This window comes from Anomaloglossus baeobatrachus, chromosome 10, assembly GCF_048569485.1.
Source record: "Anomaloglossus baeobatrachus isolate aAnoBae1 chromosome 10, aAnoBae1.hap1, whole genome shotgun sequence".
Taxonomy (NCBI): Eukaryota; Metazoa; Chordata; class Amphibia; order Anura; family Aromobatidae; genus Anomaloglossus; species Anomaloglossus baeobatrachus.
In genome coordinates, this window is record NC_134362.1 from 194,825,150 (window position 1) to 194,850,648 (window position 25,499).

Sequence of the window (25,499 nt, forward strand, 5' to 3'; positions counted from 1 at the left end):
CGGACTCGCCTCCCATGGCTGCGGCGTCTCCGGACTCGCCTCCCATGGCTGTGGCGTCTCCGGACTCTCCTCCATTGTAAACATCTGGGATGTCATTGATTTATAAACCTCCTCGGCCAGCAGAGGATCTTGATGATTTGCCCAAATGCATTCAGCTGCAGAAACTTCCTCAAGACTTCCATTAATAATCTCAGTGATGGCATCCAAGGCTGCAAGTGGCTCATACGCCATACTGGATAGTTTTTGAAATTTTTTGTTTCCATTTTGCCATTTCCAGATCATACCGGAATTTCTATCCATCCTGTGATTTCCAGAACTGATTTTTTTGCCTTCTTGGTGTTAACAATTTCAATGTTGTGCATTTTATTTTATTTTATATTTTTATAAGACTTCTCTTGGGATCTTAGGGGAGTTTTTAGTCTTAAACCTAATCGGTTCCTCCAGATAATTGTATGTTATTTCTTCTAGGAAATGACTCTGGAGGAGCGGATGGTGATTACAGATCTGGCAAAGTGCGATTTTACAGAAATCTATAATTACCACAAAGTAAAAACGGAAGAAAGGAAAAATCGCACCAAGGAAGAAAAACTGGTAAAAAAAAAAAAAAAAAAAAAAAATTAAATTATTTTACTGTATAAACAGCTACTGAGAAAATGACTGTAATCTTTATCCATAACCTTTTATACTATGAAAAGTTCAAGGGCTTGTAAGTATCTTTACCCTCCTCCTTATTCCTGGGGTTTCCTCAAGAACGCTTGGCTTGGATTGCATTTTATCCAGATATTTTTAGCTTATTTTATTTTTTTTTTTTTTTTTTATTTTTGAAAATTTTTTACAGTGGTACTCCAGTATCAAAGTGGAGTACAAAATGTATTTTTTTTGTTTTTTTGTGCACATTTTGCAACATTTTAAAACTTTATTGTAAACGTATTGTGCAACATATTCCCATGTAGCTTTTTATTTTTTATTTTTTTTTGTTTTTCTTACAGCAAAAAACGCACCCTCTGACCGAAAAAGGCATAAAAAACGCATGTGTTTTGGCAGCGTTTTGGTGCGTTTTTTTTCCCCATGCGTTTTTTCACGAATTCCATGGAAGAACACAAAAAAAGTGACATGATGCTGCCTTTTTCTGCACCCAAAACTGCAGGAAAAAAAGGTGCGCACAGGCCTTTCTGAATTCTCATAGACTTTGCTGGAAGAGGAGAAGACGTGCAGTTTAGGGCAACAAACTGAACCCAAAAATGCAGCAAAAACTGCATTGTGTGCACAGGGCCTGAAAGTTCTTACAAAGTAGACGTCATTTCTTAAAAACTCCAGGCCACTGTGTGTTTTAAAGTTGTGTGCACAGAATCCTGAGCTTTTTCGACAAGAGACTGAGCATGTTCTCCATATTTTGGAGAATTTTGAGAAGATTTGGGAGAGGATTTATAGAGTTTACGCTCCATTTCGTCTACAAAAACTGTGTGCCTAAGAGCGCTTTAGAACTATCATATTCCCGCCTAACACCCCCCCCTGCACTATAGGCTTTTGTCTGAAGCCTAAGGATATGTGCGCACGATCCTGGACGCGGCGGGTCCTGATGTGGGGTCGGGAGTCCCTTCTGCAGGAGACCACAGCTGTCCATGCCCATGATCAGGACCCGCTGTGTCCTGGATGCGTCGGCAGGTCCTGACCTGCGGGGACGCGAGTCTCTTCCGCAGGAGACCACAGCTGTCCATGCCCATGATCAGGACCCGCTGTGTCTTGGATGCGTCGGTGGGTCCTGACCTGCGGGGACGCGAGTCTCTTCCGCAGGAGACCACAGCTCTCCAAGCCCATGATCAGGACCCGCTGTGTCTTGGATGCGTCGGTGGGTCCTGACCTGCAGGGACGCGAGTCTCTTCCGCAGGAGACCACAGCTGTCCCGTGCCCACGATCAGGACCCGCTGTGTCCTGGATGCATCGGCAAGTCCTGACCTGCAGGGCCGCGAGTCTCTTCCGCAGGAGACCCCAGCTGCATGTGCACACAATCAGGACCTGCTGCGTCCTGGATGCATCGGCCAGTCCTGACCTGCAGGGCCGCGTGTTTCTTCCGCAGGAGACCACAGCTGTCTGTGTAGACGATCAGGGCCCACTGCATCCTGGATGCGTCGGCGGGTCCTGACCTGCAGGGTCCTAGACCGCAGCTGCCCACGATCAGGGTTTGGGCCGCTGCAGTCTCTCGCTGTTCTCCCTACGCAGAACACTCACGCCTCCACAGCAAAGAATTGACATGCTGTGGCTCGGGAAGCAGGTCTATTTCCGCTGTGGGAAAATGAAGCACAGTGGGCATGAGATTTCTATAATTTCCATCCACTGTGCTTGTACTGTACAATGCAGCAATTTGGACGCAGCTGACGCACTCTGCATCCAAAACGCTGCAAACTCTGACAGTGGGCACGCAGCCTAAGGGTATGTGCACACACTGAGTTTTTAGTGCAGACGACTGCAAGGGGAGTGACTGAAGCAATTTTGCATGTGGTTAAATGGCCTAAAAAGGCACAGTGACAGCAATTTTTAATCTGTGGCAAATTAGGCTAGGTTCACATTTCCGTTGTTTTAAGTCCGTCAGCAACGGATCAGTTGTTTTTTAGATGTCAACTGACGCAACGGATGTGTTTTTCACAGGATTCCGTTCACTTGAATCCTGTGAAAAAACTGATCCGTTACATCCGCTGTGCGTCCGTTTTTTGACGGATCAGTCGTGATCCGTTTGAGTTTGGGACAGCCCAGTGTGTGTGCCAAACATGTTGGGCATGCTCAGTAGAGCATGACGGAATCTAGCGCTGGATTCCGTTGTAAGACGGATTACGACGGAATCCAGCACCATAGACATCCATTACAAGCTTGACGGATTCCTGCGCGGTGCGTTAATTTTGACAGCCTGAAAAATGTTACATTCTGCGTTGCTCCCACCCGGCGGTCAGTCAAAAAACGACTGACCGCGGCGCAAAGGATGCAACGCAAGGTCATCAGTCGCAATCCGCCACTAATACAAGTCTATGGGACACAACGGAATCCGCTAAACGGATTGCGTAGTTTACCATCGCCGCGGATTGTGACTGATACAGTTTAACGGAAATGTGAACCTGGCCTTAAACAAAATTTTTAGTACATAAATTAAAGTAGAAAAACTACTTGGGGTGTGTTTTCTTGCATAGAATTTTTTTTTTTTTTATCCTGAAAAATCCACACCAGAAAGTTTTTTTTCTTTTTTTTTTTTTCAAGCAGAAACTCTTCTAGGTCGCGCCACAGCACCAAGTGCATTATTTGCCTAAAGTGGTAAAGCCGTTTTTGGCACACGCTCTGCTCCAAAATCCACTTAAAAAATGGGTAAAGGAACCCTTCCTCTAACCCTGGAAAACTGTTTTTTTTGGCACAGGATCTGCTCAAAAATCCATATAAAAAATGGGTAAAGGAACCCTTCCTCTAACCCTGGAAAAGCTGTTTTTTTGGCACAGGATCTGCTCAAAAATCCATATAAAAAAATGGGTAAAAGAACCCTTCCTCTAACCCTGGAAAAGCTGTTTTTTTGGCACAGGATCTGCTCAAAAATCCATATAAAAAAAATGGGTAAAGGAACCCTTCCTCTAACCCTGGAAAAGCTGTTTTTTGACACAGGATCTGCTCAAAAATCCATATAAAAAATGGGTAAAAGAACCCTTCCTCTAACCCTGGAAAAGCTGTTTTTTGGCACAGGATCTGCTCAAAAATCCATATAAAAAAATGGGTAAAGGAACCCTTCCTCTAAGGTCTGAGTCACACTTGCGAGTCTCACATCGGCATCACCTGGAATGGCCGCAAACTCTCCGGACTGCTTTTCCAGGGTTAGAGGAAGGGTTGCCTTACCCATTTTTTTTACGTGGATTTCGGAGCAGATCCTGTGCCAAAAAAAACTGCTTTTCCAGGGTTGGAGGAAGGGTTAATTATTTTTTTTTTATTATTATTATTAATAATAATAATAATAATAATAATATTTATCCATTTTTTTATATGGATTTCGGAGCAGATCCTGTGCCAAAAAAAACTGCTTTTCCAGGGTTAGAGGAAGGGTTGCTTTACCCATTTTTTTTACGTGGATTTCGGAGCAGATCCTGTGCCAAAAAAACAGCTTTTCCAGGGTTAGAGGAAGGGTTAATTATTATTATTATTATTATTTATTATTTATTATTAATAATAATAATAATAATAAATAACCCTTCCGCTAACCCTGGAAAAGCTGTTTTTTGGCACAGAATCTGCTCCAAAATCCATATAAAAAATGGATAAAGATTAATAATAATAATAATAATAATATTATTAATCTTTATCCATTTTTTATATGGATTTTGGAGCAGATTCTGTGCCAAAAAAACTGCTTTTTGTTCCATTACCCATTTTTATGTGGATTTTATAGACAAGGAACCCTTCCTCTAACCCTAGAAAAGCCGTTTTTGGCACAGGATCTGCTCCAAAATCCATATAAAGAATGGATAAAGGAGCTCTTCCTGTAACCGTAGAATAGCCGTTTTTGGCACAGAATTTTCTACCAAAATCCTTGTAAAAAATGGATAAAGGAACCCTTCCTCTAAACCTGGAAAAGCTATTTTTGGTGCAGAATCTGCTCCAAACCCCACGTAAATAAATGGCTAAAGGAACCGTTCCTCTGAAACCCTGGACAAGCCCGACCATCCGTGCCGCTGTGCCGCCATCTTCTTCCCATATAGTCAGGTTCTAGGAGAATGGCCTTCACGTGCTGCCGAGCATCTGGTAGAAATGTGCGGCTCTAATTTGTGATGTGTTTTTCTTTCTCTCCCTGAAGATGAATGGTTCCCAGCGTTAACGCTCCTGGATTTTTGTGCGCTTCAGTTTGGATGATTAATGGGCGAGCTCTTGTGTCGAGCAGACACCGGCAGCCTCTGTGCACATTCTTGCCAGCGTTGCTAAAACTTGATGAACAGTAACACCTGTCACTTAAGTCCGTGAGTCTCCGATGGGGATAAATGTCTGCGGAGGAAACTTTCTACGGAAAAGCGCGTATTAAAGAGCAACGTCGCCCGTCCTAATACTGACTGTTTCTGAAGCCCCCCTCTTTTTTTTTTTTTTTTGTTTACCATGGAGGCAAATAGGTAGGCATAGGAGCTGCATACACTATCTGGCATGGAAGAAACCGTATTGCACGCTGACGGGGTCAGCTACAGAGGTAACCTTCCGATGTCGGGTACAGAGAACATGTTCTATTCTAATGGGGCATGTGCATGGTGCCTCCAGACGTTGGCATGTGCGACCTGCCCTCCCGGCATGAAGGAAGGGTCTCTCCGCTCTCCGGATCAGATGAGACACTGCTCAGCTCCTTCATTAATGTTCTGTTCCAGCTTCTACTCTAGTCACATCCAGAGCTGCGTTTATAAATTCTCCGTGCCGCCCTTTTGAGGTTTGGATAATCTGACCCCTATTATGTTCCTCCTTTATCAGGGGCCGATTGTCATGATCTGTAGAACAGGACGTAATTCGCTTCCACACACTGCTGAAGCTTCGAGACAATGTATAATGTAGTAGTAAAGAGAGATTTACTTCTAACCCAGAGACCTTATTCTAATAATGGCTACAAGTGAACGTAAATTGCGAATTCGTAAGATAGTGGCTTTTTAATTACACTGTGAGGCACTTTGGGGGCTTTGCAGGGCGTGTGTTTAGGCACAGTGGGGGGGCTTTATAGTATGTGCTGCAATATGTGGGGCTTTATACCCCTTGTGCTTATGGTGTTGTGGGGGGCTTTGTAGCCTGTATGTTTGGGGAGCTGTGTGAGATTTTATAGAACGTGTGTTTGGGGCACTGTGGGGGATTTTGTAATGTTTGTGTTCGGGGCACTGTGGCAGAGTGGGTTTGTGCCATGTGTGGTTGGAGCCCCATGTGGGGCTTTTTACCGTGTTTGGGACACTGTGGGGGGCTTTGTACCATGTTTGGGGCACTGTGAAGGGGTGGGTTTGTTCCATGTATGTTTGGGGCCCTGTGTGAAGCTTTGTACAGTGTTTTGGGCACTGTGGGGGGTTTTTACTATGCGTTCTTGGGGCATTATCGTTTTTTTTGTTGTTTTTTTTTTAAGTGTGTGTTTGGGGCGCTGTATGGGACTTTGTACAGTGTTTGCGGCACTGTTTGGGAGGGGGAGGGATTTTGCACAGTGTGGAGTACTGTAAGGGCGCTTTATACCTCGTGTGTTTAGAAACCCATGGTGGGATTTCTACCTTGTTTGGGGCACTGTTTGTGTGTGTGTCTGTCTCTCGAGGGGGTTGTATCTCATTTGTTTGGCGCACTGTGGGCGGGTGTTTGTACCGCATGTATCTGGGGGTGTTTTGTACCGCATTTGTTTGGGCTACTGGGGGGGATTGTACCGCTTGTGTTTTGGGCACTGTGGGTTTTTAGTGCATGTGTTTGGGGCCCTGTATGGGGCTTTGTACCGTGTTTGTGGGCACTATGGAGGGGGGATTTTTTGCTGCATGTTTGGGGCACTGTGGGGAGAGCTTTGAACCTCTTGTGATTGGGGGGCTTTGTATTGCATGTGTTTGGGGCACTGTGGGGGGCTTTGCACTGCATGTGGTTGGGGAGCTCTGGGGGCTTTGTACTTTTTTTTTTTTTTTCTTTTAGGCACACTGAGTGTCCATATTAGTGTGTGTATGTGTGTAAGGGTCCTGTGGAGGGGGTATCATACTGATGGGCCCCAATAGGAGCAATATTTCTATGTGGGTGCACAAAAAGGACTGGCTGGAGCTAAGGATGTGATTTACTGCCGTGCGCCGCAATACACGTCCCTCTTTCCTCAAAGTTGAGGTATGCCCAATTCTGAAGGTGCCCCAAGGCCGTCTGCCCTATAGCAGGAGGACAGTATTCTGTTACACTCTGGGGAACAGGTCACATTTAGCATTGGGGCAGTTTCATGTTACACCGGATGCCTGTAGCGGATATATAGGAAAATAGGCAATAATGGCAATTCCCTAATTGATGCGTTTCACAATCAAACCGCAACAATCCGCTAATATATCAGCACTGCTGTCGCCTGTCGTATTCCTGGCAGCCGAGCAGCCGTCCGTCTGTTTCCCGCTTGTGAAGGAAGAAATTGCACTAATAAATACATATCGGGGTTCGGATGTTTATGCGGCTCCATGATGGATTATAGCAGAGTTTTGCCGCAGATCGCGCGGATGGTTGTTTTTTTTTTTTTATCTTTTAGATATTAAAGTTACAAATCTTTCTCTTATTTGATTTCTTTCATTACTCGACAGAAACTAAAGGAAGAGAATGCGAAGTTAGTGGAGGAATACGGCTTCTGTGTAATGGATCACCACCGGGAGCGGATCGGGAACTTCAAAATTGAGCCTCCCGCATTGTTCCGGGGGAGAGGCGACCACCCCAAGCAGGGAATGCTGAAGAAGCGGATCCTCCCAGAAGACGTGACCATCAACTGCAGCAAGTAAGTGGAAGAAAGCCTTCCAGGCTGGTATCTCAATAGTGATGAGTGAGCACTACCATGCTCAGGTGCTCAGTACTAGTAACTAGTGATGAGCGGGCACTACCATGCTCGGGTGCTCAGTACTAGTAACTAGTGATGAGCGGGCACTACCATGCTCGGGTGCTCAGTACTGGTAACTAGTGATGAGCGGGCACTACCATGCTCAGGTGCTCAGTACTGGTAACTAGTGATGAGCGGGCACTACCATGCTCGGGTGCTCAGTACTGGTAACTAGTGATGAGCGGGCACTACCATGCTCAGGTGCTCAGTACTCGTAACTAGTGATGAGCGGGCACTACCATGCTCGGGTGCTCAGTACTGGTAACTAGTGATGAGCGGGCACTACCATGCTCGGGTGCTCAGTACTGGTAACTAGTGATGAGCGGGCACTACCATGCTTGGGTGCTCGGTACTCGTAACTAGTGATGAGTGGACACTACCATGCTCGTGTGGTCAGTACTCGTAACTAGTTATGAGCGGGCACTACCATGCTCGGGTGCTCAGTACTCGTAACTAGTGATGAGCGGGCACTACCATGCTTGGGTGCTTGGTACTGGTAACTAGTGATGAGCGGGCACTACCATGCTCGGGTGCTCAGTACTGGTAACTAGTGATGAGCGGGCACTACCATGCTCAGGTGCTCAGTACTCGTAACTAGTGATGAGTGGGCACTACCATGCTCGGGTGCTCAGTACTGGTAACTAGTGATGAGCGGGCACTACCATGCTCAGGTGCTCAGTACTCGTAACTAGTGATGAGCGGGCACTACCATGCTCGGGTGCTCAGTACTGGTAACTAGTGATGAGCGGGCACTACCATGCTCGGGTGCTCAGTACTGGTAACTAGTGATGAGCGGGCACTACCATGCTCGGGTGCTCTGTACTTGTAACTAGTGATGAGCGGGCACTACCATGCTCAGGTGCTCAGTAATCGTAACTAGTGATGAGCGGGCACTACCATGCTCGAGTGCTCTGTACTCGTAACTAGTGATGAGCGGACACTACCATGCTCGGGTGCTCAGTACTCGTAACTAGTGATGAGCGGGCACTACCATGCTCGAGTGCTCTGTACTCGTAACTAGTGATGAGCGGGCACTACCATGCTCAGGTGCTCAGTACTCGTAACTAGTGATGAGCGGGCACTACCATGCTCGGGTGCTCTGTACTGGTAAATAGTGATGAGCGGGCACTACCATGCTCGGGTGCTCAGTACTGGTAAATAGTGATGAGCGGGCACTACCATGCTCGGGTGCTCAGTACTCGTAACTAGTGATGAGCGGGCACTACCATGCTCGGGTGCTCAGTACTCGTAACTAGTGATGAGCGGGCACTACCATGCTCGAGTGCTCTGTACTCGTAACTAGTGATGAGCGGACACTACCATGCTCGGGTGGTCAGTACTCGTAACTAGTGATGAGCGGGCACTACCATGCTTGGGTGCTTGGTACTGGTAACTAGTGATGAGCGGGCACTACCATGCTTGGGTGCTTGGTACTGGTAACTAGTGATGAGCGGGCACTACCATGCTCGGGTTCTCAGTACTGGTAACTAGTGATGAGCGGGCACTACCATGCTCAGGTGCTCAGTACTCGTAACTAGTGATGAGTGGGCACTACCATGCTCGGGTGCTCAGTACTGGTAACTAGTGATGAGCGGGCACTACCATGCTCAGGTGCTCAGTACTGGTAACTAGTGATGAGCGGGCACTACCATGCTCGGGTGCTCAGTACTGGTAACTAGTGATGAGCGGGCACTACCATGCTCAGGTGCTCAGTAATCGTAACTAGTGATGAGCGGGCACTACCATGCTCGAGTGCTCTGTACTCGTAACTAGTGATGAGCGGACACTACCATGCTCGGGTGCTCAGTACTCGTAACTAGTGATGAGCGGGCACTACCATGCTCGAGTGCTCTGTACTCGTAACTAGTGATGAGCGGACACTACCATGCTCGGGTGCTCAGTACTCGTAACTAGTGATGAGCGGGCACTACCATGCTTGGGTGCTCGGTACTCGTAACTAGTGATGAGTGGACACTACCATGCTCGTGTGGTCAGTACTCGTAACTAGTGATGAGCGGGCACTACCATGCTCGGGTGCTCAGTACTCGTAACAACTAGTGATGAGCGGGCACTACCATGCTCGGGTGCTCTGTACTGGTAAATAGTGATGAGCGGGCACTACCATGCTCGGGTGCTCAGTACTGGTAAATAGTGATGAGCGGGCACTACCATGCTCGGGTGCTCAGTACTGGTAACTAGTGATGAGCGGGCACTACCATGCTCGGGAGCTCAGTACTGGTAACTAGTGATGAGCGGGCACTACCATGCTCGGGTGCTCTGTACTGGTAAATAGTGATGAGCGGGCACTTACATGCTCTGGTGCTCAGTACTGGTAAATAGTGATGAGCGGGCACTACCATGCTCGGGTACTCAGTACTCGTAACTAGTGATGAGTGGACACTACCATGCTCGGGTGCTCAGTACTCGTAACTAGTGATGAGCGGGCACTACCATGCTCGGGTGCTCAGTACTCGTAAATAGTGATGAGCGGGCACTTACATGCTCTGGTGCTCAGTACTGGTAAATAGTGATGAGCGGGCACTACCATGCTCGGGTACTCAGTACTCGTAACTAGTGATGAGTGGACACTACCATGCTCGGGTGCTCAGTACTCGTAACTAGTGATGAGCGGGCACTACCATGCTCGGGTGCTCAGTACTCGTAAATAGTGATGAGCGGGCACTACCATGCTTGGGTGCTCGGTACTCGTAACTAGTGATGAGCGGGCACTACCATGCTCGGGTGCTCAGTACTGGTAACTAGTGATGAGCGGGCACTACCATGCTCGGGAGCTCAGTACTGGTAACTAGTGATGAGCGGGCACTACCATGCTCGGGTGCTCTGTACTGGTAAATAGTGATGAGCGGGCACTACCATGCTCGGGTGCTCAGTACTGGTAAATAGTGATGAGCGGGCACTACCATGCTTGGGTGCTCAGTACTCGTAACTAGTGATGAGCGGGCACTACCATGCTCGGGTACTCTGTACTCGTAACTAGTGATGAGCGGACACTACCATGCTCGTGTGCTCAGTACTCGTAACTAGTGATGAGCGAGCACTACCATGCTCGTGTGCTCAGTACTCGTAACTAGTGATGAGTGGACACTACCATGCTCGGGTGCTCAGTACTCGTAACTAGTGATGAGCGGGCACTACCATGCTCGGGTGCTCAGTACTCGTAACTAGTGATGAGTGGACACTACCATGCTCGGGTGCTCAGTACTCGTAACTAGTGATGAGCGGGCACTACCATGCTCAGGTGCTCAGTACTCGTAACTAGTGATGAGCGGGCACTACCATGCTCGGGTGCTCAGTACTCGTAACTAGTGATGAGCGGGCACTACCATGCTCGGGTGCTCAGTACTGGTAACTAGTGATGAGCGGGCACTACCATGCTCGGGTGCTCAGTACTTGTAACTAGTGATGAGCGAGCACTACCATGCTCGGGTGCTCAGTACTTGTAACTAGTGATGAGCGGGCTCTACCATGCTTGGGTGCTTGGTACTGGTAACTAGTGATGAGCGGACACTACCATGCTCGGGTGCTCAGTACTCGTAACTAGTGATGAACGGACACTACCATGCTCGGGTGGTCAGTACTGGTAACTAGTGATGAGTGGGCACTACCATGCTCGGGTGCTCAGTACTCGTAACTAGTGATGAGCGGGCACTACCATGCTCGGGTGGTCAGTACTGGTAACTAGTGATGAGCGGGCACTACCATGCTCGGGTGCTCGGTACTCGTAACTAGTGATGAGCGGGCACTACCATGCTTGGGTGCTCGGTACTCGTAACTAGTGATGAGTGGACACTACCATGCTCGGGTGCTCAGTACTGGTAACTAGTGATGAGCGGGCACTACCATGCTCAGGTGCTCAGTACTGGTATCTAGTGATGAGCGGGCACTACCATGCTCGTGTGCTCAGTACTGGTAACTAGTGATGAGCGGCCACTACCATGCTCAGGTGCTCAGTACTGGTAACTAGTGATGAGCGGGCAATACCATGCTCGGGTACTCAGTACTCGTAACTAGTGATGAGCGGGCACTACCATGCTCGGGTGCTCAGTACTCGTAACTAGTGATGAGTGGGCACTACCATGCTCGGGTGCTCAGTACTGGTAACTAGTGATGAGCGGGCACTACCATGCTCGGGTGGTCAGTACTGGTAACTAATGATGAGTGGACACTACCATGCTCGGGTGCTCAGTACTCGTAACTAGTGATGAGCGGGCACTACCATGCTCAGGTGCTCAGTACTGGTAACTAGTGATGAGCGGGCACTACCATACTCGGGGGCTCAGTACTAGTAACTAGTGATGAGTGGGCACTACCATGCTCGGGTGCTCAGTACTAGTAACTAGTGATGAGCGGGCACTACCATGCTCGGGTGGTCAGTACTGGTAACTAGTGATGAGCGGGCACTACCATGCTCGGGTGGTCAGTACTGGTAACTAGTGATGAGCGGGCACTACCATGCTCGGGTGGTCAGTACTCTTAACTAGTGATACCACTTTTTTTATCTCTTAACTCCATTTCCCCAAAGGTCTAAAGGGTTTCCCTGACCATGTTTCTTCAGGAGCGCGCTGCTCCCCTTCCTTCCGACTCCCTGCTTGTTGGGGCACAGTGCGCTCCTGATGATTGTCAATGGTGTAGTATTCTGCAGACCAGCTCATCGTCGTCCTTCAGGTAGAACCATATCGACAAGGCTGCACTTGGATTAATAACTTGCGCGGACCCCCAGGTCTACGTACATCATACAGGGCGCTTTCCATGGAAACTTGGCTCCTTCTAGCAAACTTCGCACAATGTGAACTACTTTTTTTTTCTTTTAAGAGCAAATTCTAACCAATGTCCTCTTCTGCGGGGGGCAAGCCATCATCGCGGTCAATCTGGAAAGGTACAAAATTAGAGGGGATGCCGCAATTAAATAAGACTACAAAGAAAGCGGAGTCTGTGCTCGCAGGCGGCTCCAGTGAAGGAGGACCTCTGAACGCTGGATCACAGCTGGAGACTATGGAAATCTCCGAAGCCACTTAAGTGGTTCAGTAATTATTGCCAATGCGGTGACAATGGTTAGAAAATTAGTCTGTGCCCCCCCTCCCTATCCACAGACCCTCAGATCTGCAAAGTGACTGCAGCTTGTCTGAGGAGGAGAGTGGCAGCTTCAGGACCAAGGACATATCCAGACAATGGGGTCTCCACTGATCTCAGGAGCTCTGCAGCCTCCTTGTTTGAAGGGAGTTGAGGGCGAGCATGGTACGGGACCACTGAAACAGGCGAGTACATGGGCGAGACTCCGTAGTCTTCTTGTCTGAAGGGCGCGGGGGTCAGGCATTGGATGGGACCCCAGAGACATGTGAGTATGTGGCACCCAGGGGGCAGGGGGTTAACCTTACTCGTCACCGGGCTGGTGGTGTCTGTTTCGGGGATGTCACTGGTGGTCCTGCCCGACTTTGTGCCCCAAGGTGTCCACAATAAAAGGGGCATGATGAGGTTGGGAGTGATGTTTGTCGTGACGCCACCTGCGGTACGCGGCCAGGGATTAGCCGCCACTGCTGTTGCGGTCCTCCGCGGCGGATGATAATAGCAGCAAAGATGGTATCGCTCCCCACAGGTGGAGCAGGCCCCGAGGAAATGAGGGCAATCGGGACGGATGGTGGCGCCAAAGCATGGGGCGACAGCAATGACCAGAATGACACCAGGACTGCGGTTCAAAGTTCTTTTTACTCACAGATCGTAAGATGCCCTGGTGGTGCCGATCTCCGACGCGATGGGCTCCAGCCGCTCCCGGGTAAATCAGAAGCAATCACCGGTGTCTGGAGTGTGAGACCTTCCTCTTTTGCGCTTACTTGTGGAACCCCGTGGCTTGAAGCAACTTGGGGACCCCAGTATTCTTGTAAAGTATCCCATCCCGTATGCAGGTGGCGCGGATTTGTTATGGGACCCGAGCGTGATCCTGACCCCGGACCCTATGTGTCACTATGCTCTGGGAAAATAGGTGGTGGTCAATGGGACTTGGACTCCTCATCCCCTGTATATTCTGGTGGTCCAACGTGGAATATGTCCCACCCTAGGGCTCTGCACCCCGTCTAGCACTGGCACTGTGGGAACGGTTAGGCTCGACCTCCAGCTACCATGTTCTCCTCTGTCTCACTAGCTCCACTGTTTGCCTCTCGCCCTTCTCCGGTCTGTCCAGTTCTAGCAGGAGAAGCTCTCAACCACTCTCTCCTGCAACCGTGTTGTTCAGAGTCTCAGACTATTCTAAAATGAAACTGTGTTCCTACTCCCTCAGTGCAGCCCCCACCTTTCTGATAACTCACTAGTGGTTGTCCCAGTAACCATGAATTTCCCAAGCTGGCTGGATGTTGTGTAAGTGAAAAGACTTCAATGGTTAACTCCATCACCCGGAATAAGCATTGCACCTGAAATGAGATGCAATACCCTGTGGTGCCTGAAGCCTCAGGGGTGCCACAAGTACAGTACAGGGGTGAGCCTTCTCGTTTGAAGGTAGCAGAAGTCGAGAATGGAATGGGATCAGCAGAGATGGTCGAGTGCAGGGGTGAGGCTCCTGTTCCAGTGTCAATGGGACCCCCAGTAATCGAATTATCACCCGTCCTGTGGGTAGCGCCAGCTGCTTGCAAATTCTTTAAAGGGGATCAGGTTTTTATGGAATTATCTGGGATTTTTTTTAAAATAACCATAACCTGCCTACTTGATCCAGTGCCAAAGCTCCAATGGATCCCACCTGTTCCACAGCAATGACATCCCATCCGTTGTTTTATGAGATTTGTACGTGATTGTCTGCAGCGGTCATGTGAATGATGGCAGTGATGTCATCACTGCATGGCCGGCGGGAGATCGAATAGCTATGTAAAACAAATCCACAAGCAATTTACCACTTTTTAAATTTTGCAGCCATTCTTTAGCACTTTTTTTTTTGGTTGCCTAGACGACCGACCACCACTGCTATCTAGCTTGTAAGCACTGCAGTGGGAAATACCCATGATTAGGATGTAACAGCCCAATCCACCAATCGGACGATACCCAATTTATCAAGATGGGAATTAACCCTTTTATCGCACCCTCAGAAAAAAAAATCATGATATGGCTGCTACCCCTTCTTTTCTGTGAGCACCGTGTCATTGCGGACAGACCAAGCATCCTTTGTGCCAATCAAGCTTTTCAAGTAGATGTTTTGTGCCCCCCCCAATACAAAATGAAGCCTAAAACTAACTGAGCGCGTTACTGCGGAGCCGCCGAGCCGTGTGGCAGCGCCGCGGCGTCCGGTAACTCCCAAGGACGGCGGCGTGTGTGTGATTTGCAGCTTTGCGCTCGGCACGTGCTGGGCTCTGCCTGCGGAGTGCGGGTTTATACGGGATTAGCGCACCGCTCGTCTCTCTGACCCGCCGTGTCAAAACATTTCACGCGGAAGACGGGACAGTTAGGCAAATTGGAGGATTTTACGACTTGTGGGGAGCAGCGGGGGGGGGACACAGAGAACGCCGCCAAGGGGATTACTTGGAGACCGCTCTGCTCAAAGTATCCTCCGCAGGAACATAATCCCACCAGACGCTCCTGTGCCGCCCCTGCAGCGGATCGAACCGCTCGGATCCGGGGGTGGTGGTTACTCGTAGCTCGAGGGTCTCTGGATCCGGGGGCTAGGGGCCACACTCAAATGGCAAAGGGAGTATTTACAGGGAATTTGGTATAGTTCGTGACTCCACTCGTGGTGTGCGGTAATTGGGAGTGCTGCCGTTGGGAGTACCCGGGGTGATGGACTGGGGCAGCTAGATGACGTTGCCCTCCACCGGTGGGGGTAGGCCCGGGACTCTGGATGATGATGCGGTTAATCAGGTACTCGCTCAGCAATGAAGCAGATGCTGACAACAGGGTAAACCAAGTCTCTGACTGCCGGTGCCTCTCGATGGGAGCTAGTCCGGGTCCCATCCCCTGCCGCACTGCCTGGTGGTCCGTAACCTGCCTCCTGGCACACAGTTTAGTTTGTCCGTAGTAGCCCGGTATCTTGGATCTTTCCGGGCCTCCGCTCCCCACTGTGGCTAAGTGAAGGAGCCTGCTCACAGGGCTCATGCTTGGGATTTCAGTGGGCTGCTTTGCTTGGAAAGCCCTATCCCCCTCATTGCGCTAGTGCCCCCGATCTCTGAGCTTGGTGGGACCAGTCAATAAAGGCCCTGTCCTCCGCAGGTAATTGCTGGGACGCCTGAAGCTTCTCCCCGCCCTAGAGTCAGTGTACCCCGCCATGCCTTCGGTCCCGGACCGGTGATAGGTCAGCAGCCTGGTTCTTCCTCCTTGATGGGTTACAGGCACCTAGTCTCAATCCCCTGCGACCGGGGGTCCGACTCCTCTAGGTCCAGACCACTGTCTGCGACCTAGTGTGCTTCTTCCCTGGGAGCTCAAACTGCCAGCTTCCTCAGAGCTCCTTACAGCTCGAGGGCTACCATTGGACTGACTTGTCACCTCCCACCTCCCTGCCTGACCCCTAGGTGGGCGGCCCTATTCCTGCTTAAGCAGCCCACTGGTGTGTCTGGCAGGTGTGGTGCAAGGTGTATCTAGGATTTGTGAATGCTGAAGGAGGTGTGGCGCCCTGGACAAGCCAGGGGCCAAAGAGAACACCTACACACCCCACACTCCTGGTCAGGCACACCAAAGTCAGACACAAAACCCTTGTTGCCTTCCTCCAGGGGCTGATGTCCACACCAGGGGGTGGAGCCAGGCGGTTGGTCCCGCCCACCGAGGAGTTCACAGTCCTGGAGGCGGGAAAAGCAGACAGATTAGTTTTGGAGGTGAAAGTGGAAGGAAGGAAAGTGGTAGTGGAGCAACTAACTGACAGCGTCCGGGTGTGTGGCCCAGACGGATCAGCAAGGTTGGCAGACGGTGGTGACCGTCTGCAGGAGTGGCCTATCTGAGTCTACCGTAAGGACCGTGGACGGGCGGTGGCCCGTCGGTACCAGACCGGTACACAAAGAGAAGTCAGCACCATCTGGCAGGGGCTTACGGACCCCGGCAAGGCTAGGAGTCGCCGTGAATTTGCCAAATCCGTCAGCGAAGGGAACCTCCTGGGTTTCCCAGCAGCCAAGTCCCGACAGAAGGCAACAGTCCAACCGTGAGAGGGAAACACAGCCACCGCCAAGACTACCGTTCCCAGGGCCAGAGCCTGCGGGCAAAAGGGGCTCTTCCGGCCCACATCCAAGCCGGGGAGCGGGTTACCGGTGGGAACCCATTGGAACCGTTTACAGTACATAGGTGCAGGGAAAGGCAGTCACCATCAACCTGCCGGGAGAAACAACACCGCAGCCATCTGTGGGACCCGTCCATCCAGCCGTGTGTTTTACCGAGAACTGTGTCCTCATCATTGGCTGAGTGAGTACCACCGTGCCGTGCGGCACAGCGCTGCCCCCGCGACCCTGCACCTCACCAGGCCCTGTAGCCCGCCTGTCATCCATCCCTACCCCATCACCGGGCCCCGGGACAACCAACCCCCTACCCATGGATGGGAGAACTAACATCCAGGCTGCTCCCTGTCATCGCTCCCGGGGGTCCCCCATCCAGAGCAGCGGTGGTGTCACCAACTTCACCACAACCGTGGGTGGCGTCACGGACAATCACCAAATCCCCCACCATCCAATCAATCTCCCTTTTCACTCACGGGCGAGGAACGCCGCTCGAGTCCCCGGGATCCGGCCCACCGCTTGAGCCACCACCGAGCAGTAGCGGCAGCAGCAGCAGTGTCCGGACCCGAGCAGTGGGAGAGCGCAGCGTCCCCTCCTCCGCCCGCGACAGAGGCAGTATTGCAGGATGGAGACCCAGAACCATGGGGGGTTGAATCCTGCACTAAGAGCGCGCAGTACCCTGTGACGACCTGAATAGTCCAGGGGCGTCGCATTCCCACTGGGGCCTACAGTGTCTGGATCTGCAGGAAACTTAAAGATGGTCCAGTGGCCATGTCTGGTCAGAGCCCTGTGAACCGCCACCTGCCCGCCAGGATTCCCGACGCCACTTCTGATATGCCGAAAAAGAGCATCACTGTAGCATCACAATACACCGAGCCTACAAATCCGAAAAGGAGGAGGCGGTACGGAGGGGGGCTACCATCCAGTGCCACTGGTCTAGCGTCCTATGAAAGTTTGCTCATGGCTAATGAATCTTAAGGGAGGCCAGCTACCAAGTAATACTCTGTTTTATTCTTCTACGCCACAGTGATTGTAAAGTGACTGCAGATTAGAAAAAGATGGCGGCGTACTTCCAGTAATAGCGCCACTCTTGTCTATAGGCTGCCTGTGGTATTGCAACTTAGCTCTATTCAAGTGAGCTGCAATACCAGACAAAGCCTATAGGTGAGAGTGGCGTCGTTTATATTTTTTTTGCTTTTTTTTTTTTTTTCATTTCATGCAATATCTTTAAAATAAGGTGTATGGAAAGAGGTAATAAGTTACTATCAAAATAAATGTCCAGTACTTCTGAGCCTGAGATGGGAATGTCATAGATGGTTTCCACTTAGAATTATTGAATTTACATTGCAGTTATCACATTGCAAGAATAGTTGATTGATGCCGACAGTACGATTCTCCCCTTCCCCCACAATCGCACAAGGGTCGATTTCTTAATATAGAAAACCTACTTTTGTTTAAACTTGTCATTGTTTACTTGTGAATTATTTGAGGCGAGGGTGTGGGTAGTGAGTGGGGCAAGGGTGCGGGTAGTGAACGGTGCGAGGGTACAGTTAGTGAGCTGAGTGGGGTGAGGGTGCGGGTAGTGAACGGTGCGAGAGTGCAGTTAGTGAGCTGAGTGGGGTGAGGGTGCGGGTAGTGAATGAGAGTGTGGGCGAGGGTGTGGGTAGTGAGCGTGGGCGAGGGTGTGGGTAGTGGGTGAGGGTAGTGGGTGAGGGTGCTGGTAGTGGGTGAGGGTGCGGGTAGTGAGCGAGTGAATGTGTGAGCGAGGGCGTGCATATCTGAGCGAGGCGAGCGCACGTGCGTCTGGGCGGGGCGATGGGTGATGCGCGTCTGGGCATGGTGAGGGGATTGGCGCGCGTCTGAGTGAGGCGAGGGCGCAGAAGCGACCCATGCCAGGACCAATATCACATTGTAGTCCCAGCCTTAATTGTTGATTCTACTTACTTGTCATAAATCATTAAGAGAATAACAAAAAGTTTTCTTATTCCTGAAGTTTGACAATCATCCAAATCTCCCTTTTGTTGATAGATTTTTGGCTATCTATTTTGCATTACAGATGCCTATCCTAGTGTATGGAAAGGCAATAGACCGGTGCCAAGTGAACAAAATAGAGAAATTGTTCGGTTGCTTTAATACCCCAGAGCTGGATTCACAGCTGTACTGCTCAGTCCTGCTGTATAATGTCCTCCATGCTGCTGTATAATGTCCTCCATGCTGCTGTATAATAATGTCCTCCATGCTGCTGTATAATAATGTCCTCCATGCTGCTGTATAATAATGTCCTCCATGCTGCTGTATAATAATGTCCTCCATGCTGCTATATAATAATGTCCTCCATGCTGCTGGATAATGTCCTCCATCCTGCTGCTGCTTTTGAACATGTGCTACATAAAGACAGGAAGCCGGAATCCCTTTTCTGTTCTGTCTATGGGAGATATTGTAGTAGCCAGTCCCCACCCACCAGCTCAGAGACAACTGGAAATTAGAGACAGTCTGTGTGCTGTGTATGGGAGACTTCATAGAATCTAGTCTCCACCCACCAGCTCAGAGACAACTGAAATTACAGCTAGAAGCTGCAAAAGGAGAGAAATGCTGGATACAAGTCACATAATGGCCACAAATAGTATTATTTCTCCTCTTATTCTGAAAACTGGCAGGTAGAATGTGAATACAAATGTAATAATACCGCCACTTATTATAGCGGTCATATATAGAAGTATAATTCCTGGCTGCAAAAAATGTTTGGGTTTGAGTGTTTTGTAGTTTGGAGTTGGAGGAAGTAATGTTTTCTGATCAATGCTACAATGATGATCTGATCCAGAGCCGGGAACAGCTTGATACGAGGTCTCAGAAAGCATTCAGCCGTGGTGCTCGTCTCCCCATCCAGCAAATTGCAGCATCATTACGCTTGTATTGCTTGGATACTGGAAATGCAGAGAGGAGGAGAGAAGAGTATCTGTAGGAAAGTATTGATGGCGGAGATTAACCAGACTGATGCATCTGAAGCTTTCTATGCAGGTTTAATCTCCGTGCAGCCTGGATGTGCGACCGCGGGGATTGGGGAGGGGGGGATGGAGGATCAGGAGAGCCGGTCTCTGCACCGTAATCCTGCGTAATGTGCAAAAATCTGCCCTGTCAAGGGATGAAGGATGCCACTCTGTGATCTCGGGTGGCTCCGACCACTAGAATCCAGGGAGAAAAGCCTCCAAAAATGCATTAAGGAGCTGAAAAAATATATCGGGCTGTTTCTCTAAGAAAGCAAAGTAATGCAGATCGCCTGCAATACCACTCACAACCTGTGGTCAGGAGGGGGGCGCTGTTGCAGAAGAAAGTAGGCCTTTCAACAAGCCACAATGTGGGATCAGAGAGGGGCTTCTTCTGTAAAACTGTAACCCCTTTATTCTGACTATGGGCTTAAAAAGTCTTTTAATTCATACCTTCAAAAATGTCACCTTATATGCAGGAGATCTTTCTCTTCTTCTAAGCTCTGCAGTTTCTGTAAACTTCTCTTTCCTTGAGTTCCTGGATCCAGAAGTAGCTGTCTGTCAGATATCATTGCTGGACATATTAACTCTGATGGAGCTTTGTCACTCGTTCTTTCTTCTCCCATTTTCTGGTTTCCTTAATAGAAATTTTTGTTTGTTTTTTTGTTTGTTTTTTGGTTGGTTGTGGTGCTTGGTTGTGGTGCTTGGTTGGTTGTGGTGCTTGGTTGGTTGTGGTGCTTGGTTGGTTGTGGTGCTTGGTTGGTTGTGGTGCTTGGTTGGTTGTGGTGCTTGGTTGGATGTGGTGGTTTTTCAGTTTTTGTTTCTCGATTTTTGTTTTTCAGTTTTGTTTTGAACACTTTCCTGTTTTTCCCCTCCTAGCAGATGGCCCACTAAGGAAATGTTACCAATTTACGCAAGTAAAATCCACAATGGTTTACAGTAGCGGGCATGTGGATGAGACACGAATAGAGTTGTGGTGCAGAGTTTGCGCCATATCTATTGCTTTTACAGTGTGAGAATTGAATTTTGTCTTATTTATTGTTTTATTATTTTTTTGCAGTTTGATGCAGATTTGATATGTAACGTGTTAACTTTCTCTAAATGGGATCTATTACCAGATCAAGTGTCCAGTTTTTTTTTTGTTTTTTTTTTTGGGGGGGGGGGGTATTCCTCCTCCCCTTATTTTGTCTTTTTTTTTAATTCACTACTCTGTTCTAGAGATATGGGCACTTTTTTATTTAGAGATACTTTTTTTATGGTATTTCCAAGGGAGTGTGGCTCACAGGATCCTCAGGGGTGTGTCTTATGGCTGGTCTTTATGCCACACCCCATTAAAAAGACCATGAAAATTGGCACTAAATAAAAACATTTATCTCTGGAACCATAAAGTGGATTTTAAAAAAAAAATCTTATTTTTTTTTTATTTTTAAAATACACTTTATGGTCGAAAGGATCCTCACGGGTGTTTTTAGGTTGCTCTGTATTATTATTCTATGTCCCTTTTGGAAAGACCTTGAAAATTGGCACTAAATAAATATATCTCTGGAAGCATAAAGTGGATTTAAAAAGGGGTATTTACCAGGAGGCGTGGCACATGGGATCCTCAGGGGTGTGTCTTTAGCCTGCTTTGTATTATTCCATGCCCCATAAGAAAGACCATTAAAATGGCCACTAAATAAAAAGGTCTATATCTCTGGAAGCCATAAAGTGGATCTAGAAAAAAAATATATGGTATTAACCAAAGAGGTGTGTGGTACCACCAGATCCTCAGGGACGTGTCTTTAGGCTGCTTCATATTATGTCACTCCCATTGTAAAGACCACACAAATTGGCACTGAATATAAAAGCCTATATCTCGGGAACCATAAACTGGATTTAAAAAAATGGTATTTCAAGGGGGCGTGGCTCACAGGATCCTCGGGGGCATGTCTTTAGACTGCTCTGTATTATGCCATGCCCCGTTAAAAAGACCATGAAAATTGTCACTAAAGACTTAAATTTCAGGAACCATAAAGTGTATTTAAAAAAAAAAATTTGTATTTACCTAAGGTGTGGCTCACAGGATCCCAAGGGGCGTGTCTTTAGGCTGCTCTGTATTATGCCACGCCTCGTTAAAAAAAAAAAACACAACATTTTTCAACTAAATAAAAAGGTCTATATTTCTGGAACCATAGTGGATTAAAAAAAATCCCCCCCCCAAAATATAATGGTATTTACCAAGGAGGTGTGGTTCACAGGATCCTCAGGGGCGTGTCTTTAGGCACTGAATAAAAAGATCTATATCTCTGGAACCATAAAGTGGATTGAAAAAAAACAAAGCGCAAACTAATCGGGGGGGAACAGCGAGAAAAATACAGGAGTAAGTGCCAGTCACTCTTTAAAGGGTGGTCTCAAGTTTCAGAACAGGACTGCAGACCCCCAATATCAGGATTGCTGGGGGTCCCAACAATTGGACCCCCAGCGTTTAGGACGTTATTGCTTATCATACGTGGGGGTGGGGGGGATATCACTCTTTATATTTTAGAATGCTCCCAATACTTAGTTATTTAACCCTCGCATTCCTGATGTTTGTTTTTTTATATTTTACATTTTCATTTCCCTCTCCCTGAAATAACCCGAACCAGAGTCCCCAGCGTAGAAATCGACAATGGCGCCATTTTACATCCAACAGCGCCACCTGCAGGCGAATGCGTTCACCATAAATCGCCCGTAAAGTCTAATACAATAGAGCAAATCATTTTTTTTTTTTTTTTCTCCCCTTTTATATAACTCATTTCTTACTCCTTCATCCAGATCGTGAACTTGTGACCCGCCAGGTAATTCGCAATTCACTCGCTCCTCGCTCTGAACTTCCGACACGTTGCTCCGAGCCGCGAGGTTGAATTTGTTTGAAATTGCGGCTCTTGTGTTCTGTGGAGATTTAATAACCTGTGATACGACTGAGAGATTACATTATGGACTGTGAAGCGCCGGTCCTGTTTCATTTAGATAAAGGGAATGTTTATCTTTACGGTTAAGGTGAACGTTTGGCAAATTCTTCGCGCTCCCGGTGTATATTACATTCCCTGAGCGCTCAATAAGTGAGCTTTATGGGGAGAGCGGTATATCAGGCGACAAGCGCCTAGTAACTCACACTAGTGATTGCAGACATGCTGGGACTTCTAGTTCTCCTACAGCTGATCTGTCTAATCCTAGTAATATAATGAATGTCAAATCCACTTCTCCAGGGTCATTTGCCCTTTTGCACAAATGCACCCTATAGTGCCGCCATACAATTGCTTTTCTACTGAACTCTGTGATTCTAGAGCATGCTGGGTCTTCTAGTTCCCCTACAGCTGATCTTTTGAATACCTACATCCCAGTAATATAATGAATGCTAAATCCACATCATATGCAATTTTACATTAGGACTCCCTATAGTGCCGCCATACAACTGCTCTCCAACTCCACCCGTACCCAGTGATAGTGGAGCATGCTGGGACTACTTGTTCCACTGCAGGTGATCTTTCTAATGCCTGCATCCCAGTATATGAGTGCTAAATGCACGCGCTTTTATATTAGGACACCCTATAGTGCCGCCATACCACTGCTTTTTTACTCCAACCGGTGATAGTAGAGCATGCTGGGACTTCTATTTCCACTACAGCTGATCTTTCTAATGCCTACATCCCAGTAATATATAATGAATGCTATAACGACTGGTCCAAGGTCATTTGCCCTTTTACATTAGGACACCCTATAGTGCCGCCATACAACTGCTCTCCAACTTCACCCATGCCCAGTGATTATATCACATGCTGGGATTTCTAGTTCCCCCTACAGCTGATCTTTCTAATGCCTGCATACCAGTAATATAATGAATGCTAAATGCATGCGCTTTTACATTAGGACACCCTATAGTGCCGCCATATCACTGCTTTTTTTTACTCCAACCGGTGATAGTAGAGCATGCTGGGTCTACTAGTTTCACTGCCACTGATCTTTCTAATGCCTACATCCCAGGAATATAATGAATGGTAAAGGCACACGCTTTTATATTAGGACACCCTATAGTGCCGCCAAACCACTGCTTTTCTACTCCACCCATTGAAAGTAGAGCATGCTGGGACTTCTAGTTCCCCTATAGCTAATCTTTCTAATGCCTACATCCCAATAATATAATGCCAAATCCAGGTCATTCGTGCTTTTACATTAGGATGCCCTATAGTACCGCCATACCACTGCTTTTCGACTCCACCCACACCCGGTGATTGTAGAGCATGCTGGGACTACTAGTTCCCTGTAGCTGATCTTCCTAATGCCTACATCCCAGGAATATAATGAATAGTAAATGCATGCACTTTACATCCTATAGTGCCGCCATACAACTGCTCTGACTCCTCACATTGATAATAGAGCATGCTGGGACTTCTAGTTGTACTACAGCTGAGCTTGCAAATGCCTCTCTCCCAGTAATACAATGAATGCTAAATCCACATCATTTGCACTTTTACATTAGGACACCCTATAGTGCCGCCATACAATTGCTTTTCGACTGCACCCATACCCAGTGATAGTGAAACCTGCTGGGACTACTAGTTCCACTGTGCAGCTCATCTTTCTAATGCCTACATCATAGTAATGAATGCTAAATCATCGGCTTCATATATACGGTTTTACGTTAGAACACTGGATTAGGACACAATATAGTGCCGCTATACAACTGCTTTTCGACTCCATCCAGTAATATTAGAGCATGCTGGGACCTCTAGTTCCATGGCAGCTGATCTTTCTAATGTCTACATCCCAGTAATATAATGAATGCTAAATCCACGGCTCCAGGATCAATCGTGCTTTTGCATAAGGACCCCCTATAGTGCCGCCATACAGCGGAGCATCCATATAACTCTAGCACACAGTCATATACTTGATCCCTGGGGTTCGCAGGTTCCGAAAACTTTGTTTGCAGGTTTTGGTCTCATTTATATATTTATATCATGAGACAAAAGCCCCATTTACATGCAGTTTTGGTTTTCATAGTTACCGCACCTAAATTTTAATCCTATCCACGAGGTGCAAACGTGCTCACTGCAATGCCGCCAACTGGTTGCAGACATGTTGGAGAGAAGAGAAGCGGCGGTGAGGAGCAGGAACTGATGAGTGCAACGATACAATTTGGGGTCCAAACCCAATGCCAGCGCCCCTGTGCCCAGGGTTCATTTGGAGACTTCCACTGGACACGTTCAGCAAATGTGCACACTTTGTGTATGGTGCGGACTGTGCTGTACAGCCGGCACCAGACTATAACGATTTTGGTCGAACCTCCGATCGCAGGAGTTTAACCTCTGATATGTTGCTGTCAATCTGGACTGTGGCATCTAAACGGTTTGGAAATAGGGTGGGGTTTTTCGGAAACCTTTCCCAATGAAATGGCACCTCTGGAACCCTACTAAAGGTTCCCATCTAGGGGTGTGCATGGCATTGGTGCAGCCGCCTAGGGGCTCATGAGGACAGGGGGCCACTTCCACCTCCAAAGAAGGTGCAATTTTGCATTTTTATGAGCTCTTGGGCTGCAAAGGGACCCTATATTGTTCTTGCACAGGGGCCCTTTTATGTCTTTGTCCGTCAGTGTTCCCCTGTTCGTCATTCACCTATGAGGCCTATATATCTGGAACTGGCAGTCTTGGAGACACCCCCCCCCCCCCCCCAAATCAACCGAATCGGGGGTCTCCTCACCTTCTCAAAAAGTAAAAGATGAAATGGGCATGGAGGAGTGTGTGCAAT

The 25,499-nt window shown here is 48.3% G+C and overlaps 1 protein-coding gene across 4 annotated transcripts in view; it reads left to right on the top strand.

Moving 5' to 3' along the window:
- Positions 1–25,499, top strand: part of LOC142254791 (DNA topoisomerase 1-like) — a 291,550-nt gene that overhangs the window by 231,557 nt on the left and 34,494 nt on the right. For all 4 annotated transcript variants that reach the window (XM_075326090.1, XM_075326089.1, XM_075326091.1 and 1 more), the window contains 2 exons: positions 469–591; positions 7,278–7,465. In XM_075326090.1, the coding sequence (XP_075182205.1) occupies positions 469–591; positions 7,278–7,465 (311 nt within the window). The remainder of the gene's footprint in view (positions 1–468; positions 592–7,277; positions 7,466–25,499) is intronic.